At 43.1% G+C, this 10,708-nt stretch overlaps 1 protein-coding gene across 1 annotated transcript; it reads right to left on the minus strand.

Moving 5' to 3' along the window:
• Positions 1-382: 382 nt before the first annotated feature.
• Positions 383-10,184, minus strand: tut1 (terminal uridylyl transferase 1, U6 snRNA-specific). The gene is made up of 10 exons (XM_014996263.2): positions 9,914-10,184; positions 8,689-8,879; positions 8,379-8,585; positions 6,912-7,026; positions 6,703-6,830; positions 6,387-6,613; positions 6,194-6,303; positions 3,430-3,552; positions 2,486-2,578; positions 383-1,728 (listed from the first exon to the last, which is right to left on the minus strand). The coding sequence occupies exons 1-10, from the start codon at positions 9,987-9,989 to the stop codon at positions 665-667; spliced, it is 2,334 nt and encodes a 777-aa protein (XP_014851749.1). The 5' UTR covers positions 9,990-10,184; the 3' UTR covers positions 383-664.
• Positions 10,185-10,708: the final 524 nt, after the last annotated feature.

Consider the following 10,708-nt stretch of genomic DNA (forward strand, 5'->3'; position numbering starts at 1 on the left):
ATTTTCCTCTATTACACCAGACATATAACAAACAGGCAGTTCTTAAACCATCCAGCAGTTTGTGCTTCATTTACAAAACAGCCACAGGTGTCAAATCTCCAAGCCACCTTCAGCTCCGACCTGCTGGCTGGGCGTACGGCCCTTTAAAAAGTGAGATGAATAGTGTTAATAAGCAGAGGGGAGCTGTGTGCATCACTCAGCTCCAGTCTGGTCTGCTGCAATAAAACACACTGCCCATCTGAGTGATTACCCTCATCTGTCTTAATGGGACCAGAACAAATCAGCCGACCAGGAAGCACGCAGGATTTAGACACAAAGTCTCAAAGAGAAAGTTCATATATTGGCTTCAAGATGATGTTTGAGTGAATAAAATGCACAACAGTTTCAGAATGAGAAGTGGATTTATTTATTTTCATTTGAGTCCTTTTCATAATTTGAAGGATCCATAGAAAGTAGATCAAACCAAAAGCAAGGCCAAGTTTCAAACTTTAAAAGAGGTTCAACCATCAGAGGAAGTCCTGATTAACTCACAGGACAAACGGCATAAAACAAAACAGTAATTTGACCTTTATACAGTAAGAAATGAGCAGTTAAAGTAGATCTCCTTCCTATTCCCTCCAGAGTTTGTGTCGTCATTGGTGACGGATGTGAAGTGGGTCTGGCGCTAAGCGCTGCCCGCTCCGCTCTCCAGCACCGTCTCCACCATTTTGGGAACAAACACTTCCAGGAAGTGAAAGAAGTCGTGAAAAACCCCTGCCTTGTCACTTCCTGGTTCTACATTCAGCAGCAGCCTGGTGTTTTCTGTCCCGCCCACCGTCTGGGGGCAGACCTTGAACTCCAGGGGGTCCTTTAGCTCCGGCTCTTTGTCGGCGATGGAGGCTGTGACCTGTGACTCCAGCTCCAGGCAGCTGCCCTCCGGTCTGATGTCCGGACCTTTCACCAGCTCCCGTCTCACCTTCCGCCTGCCCACCCACACGGCGTGTTTCTGGACACAGACCCAGGGCGGGAAGTCGGCCTTCGCTGTTCTCGCCAGTCTCAGCTTTTTGCCAGGAGGCGTCGCCGAGTCGTCGCTGCCTGACGGCAGAGGCCTCTTGGCGCCGGTGCGCTGAGGGCTGCCGTCACTGTTAGACTCCACGCTCTGGGTGCTGTCGTTAAGCGTGGTCTCCATCTCCTCTGGCCCGGGTGCTGTGGAAGCCTCCAGCTCACACCTGAGGACGTTCTTCAGAACCACCTCCACGGCGGAGCAGACCTTCCTGGACCACAGCAGCCTGAAACCGTCTCCTGCTGAGTGCAGCTCCCCGCGGAGCCCCTCTGGGAGGGCAGCGGTCCTGAAGGGGATGGTGATGACGAGCCGCTCCGGGTGGGCCTGCTGGGCGGCGCCTAGCGGGGCCAGCAGGCGGCCCAGGCCCCACGACTTGCCCTTGGAGCTCTTGTTCTGGTAGCGCGGGCTGCGGCAGAACTTGTCGGCCTCCTGGCACGCCTTCTGGAAGCTACACAGCGAGCGCTCGTTCACATTCCCCGCCACGTTGTGGGAGAGCTCGAAGGGGTCTAACAGGTTCAGGGGGCCCAGCTTAGGCTCGGAGGCCGGCCCCTCCGGCGATGCTTTGCCGTCTTTAGCCTGCGACAGGAAGTCAGTGATTGGAAGCGCACAGCCCTGCCTGAGGGAAATGATGCTGCTGGGGAAATCAAACTGTGTGTAGAAGGAGAAGAAGCCGGCGAGCAGAGAACCTGGGAGGAGGACATGTCAAACCTCAGAGAGCAACGAGACGAAATGAAACCCTGATTTATTTTGAACAAGTAAAATGTCACAGGAAAAATAAAATAAATGAGAAAATATATATCATAATATTAATCAAAGAAAAAAACACCTTCTATATCCAATGTGAAGAAGACGAAGCTTGTTACATCCTAACATCAACTGACTCAGCCAAACACCCACTGACAACTCCTGACTTTTAGGTATTTTTTCCTTTGAATTGTTTTTAAACCTCGGACAGAATTTGTATAAAGTTTATGTGTCTACAAAATACTTTAACAACATATAAAAACTATTTATTTAAAAATCAGGAAAGTACGAAAAAAAAAAGATCATTTGAGAGCAAATCAAAAAATCGGGAAAAATTGAGAAACCAAGATACAAAAATTTCAAGAAGGAATCTGAAGCCATAGTATTGATCTTATAATATTGATCTGAAACTGAAACCAGCTTGGTATCAATAGTTCTGGATTGATCTGCCAAACTCCACCACAAAACTAAAACGCCACTGAAGGAAAATGATTACTGGTTTTTAATTCTCTAACCAAACATCTGAAAAGTGTGGTGTGTTCTCTTTCAATTTTCAGATGTAGTTTTTTTTTTACCCAGTTTGATTAGTGGAAAAACAATCAACTGTCTCTTAACTTCCTGTAAGACTTGGTGTGAAGACAAAAAAGCAGCAAATCTTTGAAGAAGGAAATGAACTGTGTTTGGTTCATGAGGACTTACACAGGTCCTGAGTGTTCTGGCTGGGCTGCACTGCAATGGGCTGACTGGGGAAGGTGCAGTTCCAGCCATCGATCACACACTCCTCCTCCTCACCTGCAAAACATGCAGATATGAACATCATCAAGGTTCCCAATAGTCAGCTCAGACCCTGAGGAGACCTCAGGTTGGAGCTCAAATTAGAGGCGGCAGCTGAACGGTGTTCCAAAAAACTTTCTAAAGGAACAAACGTGTTTATGGTGGAAAACAATATCTGACCACTAGTGGCTTCAACATGAAGGTGAACACAACAGATTTAACAGTTTAGAGCTGGATTTATATCCCAGATTAAAATTAATTAATTAAGATCAAGGAGAAACATTGGATTCAATGTTTATACAACACTAAACGGTTTATATGCGTACGTATTGAAGTGTCTTTCTGTGTGCCGTTCTGGTGCAGAGTTATCAAATACATTTTTACTTTAGTACATTTATGTCTCTGTTTAAAATTAAGTGTTTCAAGTCAATTCAGTGCTGATCTTCTGTATCGGATCGGACGATACTGGAACTCAGATGTGCATCGGTATCGTCCCCTGATTCTCCCAGCTGAGCAGCAGCTCTGTGCAGCTCCTCCAGAGTCACCAGGTCTCCCTCAGCTCTGACTGACGCTCTGGGTTTAGAACACGTATCGCCTGGGCAACGAGCCTCTCTTCTGTTAATCGGGAGAATGAATTTCACAGCAGCAAACGATTTACATGATTGTGCAGTTGAGAGTCTGATCTTGTATTTCTCATGAATAATGTGTTTTAATGTTTTCATTCTGACAAAATGAAACAGGCGACGTGGTTTCATGAGAGACTAATGTTCTCATGTTAATCAGTGTTTCTTCTCCCTGTAATAAAATAAAAGCACTCTGAGCTTTGTGCACATGCAGACACGGTGTTGGTGAACTGAGGCAGCACCTACAGGCCATGTCTCTGAGCTGGTCCACCGTGGGCAGCACCGGCGGCCGGCAGTTCTGCAGGAAGAAGACGACCAGCAGCGTCAGGGCGTAGTTGTTGAGGAGCGGCCCGGCGCCGCTGGGGTTACCTGCAGGTCACAAGCTGCTATCAGGAAACAACCAGACACTTTATACCATCAGATCAGAGCTGAAACGATACATCGCGACCAACCGATTAGCAAAATAATCTTCAGCTAATTTAGTAATCGAATAATCGTTAACTGACAAAAAAAAAAAAAAAAAAAAAAAAAGGCCATTAGATGTTAGCAGTAGTTAAGCCAAAACTGCTCAATCCTCTTTAAACATCAGGATGTTATGATCTGTGGAAATGAGGACACTGTAAAAGTGGCTGGTGTTTTTTTTTCCTCTCAACATCATGGATCTGACTGAACCTGCTGCAGCCGCTGTATTATGAGATGACTCACAGCGCAGCGTCTCCCTATAAGGAACATCCAGCCGTTTTTACCCAGCATGCTGTGCATAAACCAATAAAAGCCGTGTGAGCGAGCAGCCAGCTGCTTTATGGGTTGAAATCTGTGAACTCATGCTGATCTTCATCAACTCTCACTATTTATTCACATTTTTCTCTCTCACATCACTTGGACTAAGCTGCACAATGAAGCTCATGAAGAAACTGAAGCTGAAATATATCATTTTTAATTACGTCACTGTGGACAGTGACGCTGATCACTGCATGTTCATAGCTATGATTGGTTTAAAGTCTTGGTTTTGCCTGGGTTGTTCTAGAAGATTATAACCAAAATCCCTGAGAAGGAAAACACTTGGAATTCCAACAGGAAGATGATCCCAAACACACACAGGAACCAGTCTGAACACACACAGGAACCAGTCTGAACACACACAGGAACCAGTCTGAACACACACTGGAACCAGTCTGAACACACACAGGAACCAGTCTGAACACACACAGGAACCAGTCTGAACACACACAGGAACCAGTCTGAACACACACAGGAACCAGTCTGAACACACACTGGAACCAGTCTGAACACACACAGGAACCAGTCTGAACACACACAGGAACCAGTCTGAACACACACAGGAACCAGTCTGAACACACACAGGAACCAGTCTGAACACACACAGGAACCAGTCTGAACACACACAGGAACCAGTCTGAACACACACAGGAACCAGTCTGAACACACACAGGAACCAGTCTGAACACACACAGGAACCAGTCTGAACACACACTGGAACCAGTCTGAACACACACTGGAGCCAGTCTGAACACACACTGGAACCAGTCTAAACACACACTGGAACCAGTCTGAACACACACTGGAGCCAGTCTGAACACACACAGGAACCAGTCTGAACACACACAGGAACCAGTCTGAACACACACTGGAACCAGTCTGAACACACACTGGAACCAGTCTGAACACACACTGGAACCAGTCTTGGAGTGACCGATGTTAATGTGGAATGGCCGAGACATGAAGTCAACTGAAACTTTACAAACTATGTTGAAAAGATGAAACAAGTTGAAATAAACTGAACTGGTTCTGTTGATGAGAACGGTCAAATATGGAGCCAGGATTACTCCAGGACCTCGTGGCAGCAGGAGGTCCAGGTGCAACTCGATGCAGTGTTTATTAGAGCTGCACCGATTGCAGTTTCCACGCCGATCTTTAAAAAGCCTGACCAGCTGATTCTTATTTTGACTGATTTCTTTTTTGTTCATTTGCCAGTTGATTTATCGCTCATCTTCAGTGTTTATATTTGAGGCTGTGTGTATTTCTGACCGTGCGCCGATTAGAGAAAATGCATCTCGTATTAAAACTGCTTAAGCAAAAATATTGTGAATTTTTGCTTAAAAAATTCACAATATTTTAAGCAAATACTAAAATATTGTTTAAAATATTAATCAATATTTAAGCAATTAACATTGAGTTAATCAGACTTAATACTAATCATCAAGTCTGATGTTGCTTTACCTTTTCATACTTTACAATAAGTAAATAAAACTTTCATATTTCTACAGTTTTCAACTTCTGACCAGAATATCAGCCATAATGTGGAAATAAATAAATAATAATAAAAAAACAACAGCCCAATCAAACTAATAAAACTGGAGTTCAACAATCGGTTTTGATGTTGGGAAAACTTCATTGTGACACACGATAATTTCCTATGATTATTGGTTTTTTTGTAAATTGCCAGCGCTGATCAAAGCGATTGCTTTCAGACGGCCATTGTGGGTCAAAGCTGCAGCTTTACATGTCATCACGCTCGCCCGACTCCTGTGATGAAAGGCCCGGCGGCGGCGCCAGCCTCCAGTTCAAAGAGAGCTGGCACAGAGCGAGGGTAATTAGCGTGCTCTTCAGGTGAAGAACGGCTTTAATAAGAGTTCATTTAAGTTTACTGACCCAACACAAAAGGAGCCGTAATTTTGATTTCTTTATTCTTTACAGAGGCTTAAGTTAAAAAAAAGAAAGAAAAAGAAGGTAAAATAAATTAATAAGAAATAAAGTGAAAGATAAATGAGTTTAGAGGAATTGTTAGGGAGGAATGTGTGGTTCTACTGACACCTGCTGGCTGAATATTGAAATAACCTAAATGAACATGTAATACTTTACATTTACAAATGGAAAATCTAAAGATGCCATCACCATCTACAGTAATTCTTTTGAATTTATATGAGTTGCAACATTTAATTTCCCTCTGGGATCAATAAAGTGTTTTGGAATTGAACTGGAATCCTACCAGCTATCTGCTTCTGCTTGGCCCAGTATCGGACGGTGAACACCAGAGGCCTCAGCCTCTCCTCCAGCCCCGACAGCAGCTGCAGGAAGCGGGTGTTCCTCACACCAAGTCTGACCAACAGAGAGGATAGGAGAAAACATACAGAAAAATGCATTCATAAAAAAAACAAACAAACACCATATTCCTCACCAACCTGTTGTTCAGGGTGATGTCTCCGTGCAGGTTGAGCTCCCGGTGATGGTACTTGACGACAGGGAGGCGAGCGGTGCTGACCACGTGGACTTTGTGCACGCTGGGGACGCAGCGCTTCAGGATGGTGGCCACGAGCTCCAAGACCTCGGCCGCAGACGCCGTGGACAGATCGATGTCGGACAGGATGGAGTCCTCTGAGCGGCCGTCGTCTGACACGCCTTCGCCTGCCTGGAGGGAGGAGGAAGAGAGCAAAGCTTCACCTCGACCCATCCAGGATGACATCTGGACGGGTCGAGATGAGGGTAAGAGCATCAGACCTGCTCTGTGGAGGTCTTAGCCCGTGCTTGGAACGTCTTGGTGTTTTCCAGGTCCAGGAACAGGTCCAAGTCGCACGCGTGAATGCCGAAAGTGTTGACGGATGAACCAAAGAGCAAAATCTGACTGTCTGTAACCCACAGGAATGTTGAAAATAGAGATTAAACATCATGAAAAGTGGACGTCTCTCATACTAAGGTCATGCAGTTACCTGGAAAGAATTCAACAAAGACCTCCTGCAGGAGTTGGACCACCAACCCTCTGGCCTTCTTTTCATTCTCTCCCAGCTGGAGTCGCTCCACCAGCAGTTTCATCTGGGCATCCACCTGGGAGGAAGCACAAGCTACGTCAGCAACAATCACTCATGCATATTTTTTACTACATAAAAACAGCTTACAGACTTTGAATAGAATCCAATGGAATTAGATAAACATTAGAACACTGGCAGATTTTATTCACCTTGAGATTTTCTACATTTCATCGCATTACAACACAACTTTACTTTAGATGGACAGACAGAAGAGACAAGCTAACGCAGGATTAGGCTGTAAGACAATCCAGTCTAATCCAGCACTGTTCAATTGAAAATGGAAGGAGTCTGGTTGGTACGCATAAAAACATTTCAACACTTTATTATAACACAGAAAACGACAACAGCAATCGGTTGGCTCAAATATGTAGCAATCCTAAACATTTCCCTCCTAAACTGTACAGCTAATGGGAATTAGCTCAATGTTTTCCTCCTTTAAAAAAACTGCAGTTTTTTGTTTGTTGTCTTGTAACATAATTATTTATTTTTTAATAACTAATTGTTATTTTTATTTCTTTCAGCTTGCAGTGGTGAGTACACTTCCACTAATGGCGGAGATCATTTTTAGCTTAGCTTTGAAAACGTTTAGCACTTAGCTCTCCATGAATTCATGTTTTCAGATAAATTCTGTAGTGATAATTTACTTGATTGTCTTGTGATCAGTGTTGAAGTTTTGTTTATCGACTGCGTTTATATTCATGCTCTTATTTTGAATTTGGTGAAGTCTGTTTAGGCAGCAGTTCTGTTTCCTCTTTCTTCCCCCATAACTTTATTTAGAGCAAGAAGCATACAGGAAAGACATAAAACACAGACAGGATTATTGAACATGTAAATTATAATGTCAAAACTAAATTAGTGCTCAAGGGTTGTAGTCTTTCAAGAGCAGATGTAATTTGAATTGAAGTTAGCAGTTTAGCATTAGCTTTCAGTAAATATTGTATTGGTGTAGCGCTTTAGCAGAACTAACATATTAGCTAGCAGTGCCCACCACTCTCAACTTGCCATCCTATAACCTGCACTGTTTCATTTGAAAGACTGAAATTGTTCAACACAGAAAAAAAATGTATTGTGATCATTTTTTCGGCAATATTGCCCGACTCTACTGCTAACCTAGCAAGACATGGTGGGTAAACCGACAGGCTAGGCAGGGCGAGCATTAATCAGGAATGTGGCAACTCTGGAGGAGCTGCAGAGGTCAGGTGAGAATAAAATTAAACTTCTTGACCTACTACAAAAAAGAAAGGCCGTGGTTGCTCACAGAAAGTATAGCATTATGCTATTTTCCAGTAGGGACAGAAAAGCAAGACATCAACATCATATGAAGCATGTGCTTCAGGAAAACGAGTCTGGTATGAAGTGGAGGTTTACCGAAGAAAGCTGACACAGCTCAGGTTTGAGCCGGTCAAAGATCTGCTGGAGGCTCTGAGGATCGTTCTTCTTCTTGGGAATCAGTTTGAACTCCTTCTTTTCCCGAGGTTTAACCCGCAGCTTCAGGCCTTGGAGCCGGTGCTCGACGCAGGCCAGAGCCGCCTGGATGCTCTCTGTCTCACTGAACTGAACGATGGCATAAACCCCCTGGCAAAGGAACAGTTCAGCATCTCATCAGTCGCTCTGAAGAAATTCTAATAAAGTCACAAAAACAAAAGCTGCACACTGCGACCAGCCGAAGCGGACCAACCTTGTCTTTATCCACAATGACATCAGAAACGGCCCCAAACTGCTCAAAGTACTCGGTCAGGTCGGTCGAGGAGATCTGTGGTTTGATGCCGCTGACAAACACACTGTGCTCCTCGTGGCTCTTCCTGGTGGAGCGGACCCCTCTCAGCGTCTGGTGCTTCCGCCCCTTCACATGCTGCTCCACACTCGGCACTGGATAGTCATTAAAAAAAACAACAAGAAAATCAACTATTAGACAGACCAGACAACTACATTTGAGTAACACAACATGTCTGATACTTGTAAAATTCATTATCTGTGTTTGGTATAATGTAAACTACAGGACTACGATTTAATCCCATTTTTATTTTTTCAATTTTGTAGAAATACATTGTTTTTAATTTGTTACTGTTACATGAAGAAATAAATATGATAAACAATTCTCACAAATCTTTAAATATTCTGGTTTATCCTGAAACACATTGGTGGGTTTTAAGCCTGGAGGCTCTAGGTGATATTTTGTTAAACTACAACTGCTACATAGTCATTATGTTTATGTTTTACTTTATAATAAAACTTTAAAAAACAGTTAGATGTAGTGAACCTGGCGGTCACACTTTCTCCTCCATGCCCAGTGGAGGAACCACTATTTTTCAATGTGCTAAAACCCAGCAAGATGAAACAAACATTTCAAACAGATGTATTTTCCACATTTTTTCCCCACATTTCTCAACTCACTGCTTGAACTTCATAGCAGTAAGATTGCTACAGTGTCAAATCAATTTACTGTATATCTAACAAATCAGAACAAGAGAGAGAACAAACGTTACAGTTGCAGCCTCTGTCCTGGGTACTCTTCCTCTCAGTGTTTTGGTTATCCCTATTGTTTGTCCACCTTTTTCCAACAGTTTCTCCTTCCACCCAACTTTCCATTAATATGTTTGGATCCAACACAATTTGTCTTACCTCCTCTGTGTAAACGGCAATATCTGCTGCACAACAACAGTATTTTCCTTGATTGTTTGGACCATAACGTGATAATTTAAATCGTGGCTTCGACTCGTGGGCTTAAATGTTATCTTTAAACTGCTGCCGTAACATTACAGTTGTCCACTAGACTGCCTGTTCAGATAAATACATATATTTCCAATAATAAAATTAAAAACAATGCTCATAGAACGCTTAAGACCTGAAGCAGAACTTTTTAACCAAACAGGCGCGTACTCCGGTTAGCTCATGTTACTCACAGTTCGGTAAGTTGACGTTACACAGTTTGCAGCAGAACCCTCTGGTTGTCGTTTGTATATCACTGCCTGAAGACATGGCGGCCAGTATTTCTCTAAAAATTTATGGAAAAAACTAAACACTTCAGTCTCGGATAGTGTGAGGGCAGCTACCCTTACTGCGCCATGCTCAAATCTCCCTCCAGCGTCAGGTCTTCGTTTGGGTTCAGTCCGCCAGCAAAATCTGTTCGGGTGACAATGTTTTCCTGACAAGGTTCCTACCACGCAGAAGTGATTTCCAGTTAGGCTGGTTGTAGCAGTATATAACGATAAACTATCGGAGCTATTCGAACCTGTGGTTTAAATTTGTTTTATTACAACCAAGCAGTCAGTGTTTAATAACTATAATTTTACTACCAGAGATTTCATCAAGCAATCTGTTACAAAAATCAGTGTTGCATAGTTTTAAATTGTTTATTTATATTATGGAGAATCAAAATCAAAGCTGTTGGTACAAAAGTTTTTCATGGATTTAATAGTCTGCAGACTAATAATCAAACACCAGACCATAGTGTCATTATGCTGACATTCCAAATGTGGCCAGATTAAGTCTGTTTGGAGCCTAATGCTAGAGGTACAAAATAACTCTGGAAACACACAGCTAAGATTAATCAGAATAACACCACTGTAATATTTAACATCTTACGATTTAGGTCAATATTGTTTTGACCTAAATTATATTTTATACAAAAGCTTTCAAAACTAGCATGTCTGATGCAACTTGAGAACCATTTAGCAGTAAATAAAGACCACTGCACA

This window comes from Poecilia mexicana, unplaced genomic scaffold, assembly GCF_051168715.1.
Source record: "Poecilia mexicana isolate PSO_F unplaced genomic scaffold, ASM5116871v1 scaffold_19, whole genome shotgun sequence".
In the NCBI taxonomy this organism is placed as follows: Eukaryota; Metazoa; Chordata; class Actinopteri; order Cyprinodontiformes; family Poeciliidae; genus Poecilia; species Poecilia mexicana.

Coding starts and splice junctions, on each gene's coding strand:
- tut1 (XM_014996263.2), bottom strand. CDS start 9,989: ATGTCTTCAGGCAGTGATATACAAACGACAACCAGAGGGTTCTGCTGC. Junction 6,831..6,911: donor CTTTGTTGAATTCTTTCCAG/GTAACTGCATGA, acceptor TGTGGGTTACAG/ACAGTCAGATTTTGCTCTTT. Junction 1,729..2,485: donor CCAGAACACTCAGGACCTGT/GTAAGTCCTCAT, acceptor TCCTCCTCCCAG/GTTCTCTGCTCGCCGGCTTC.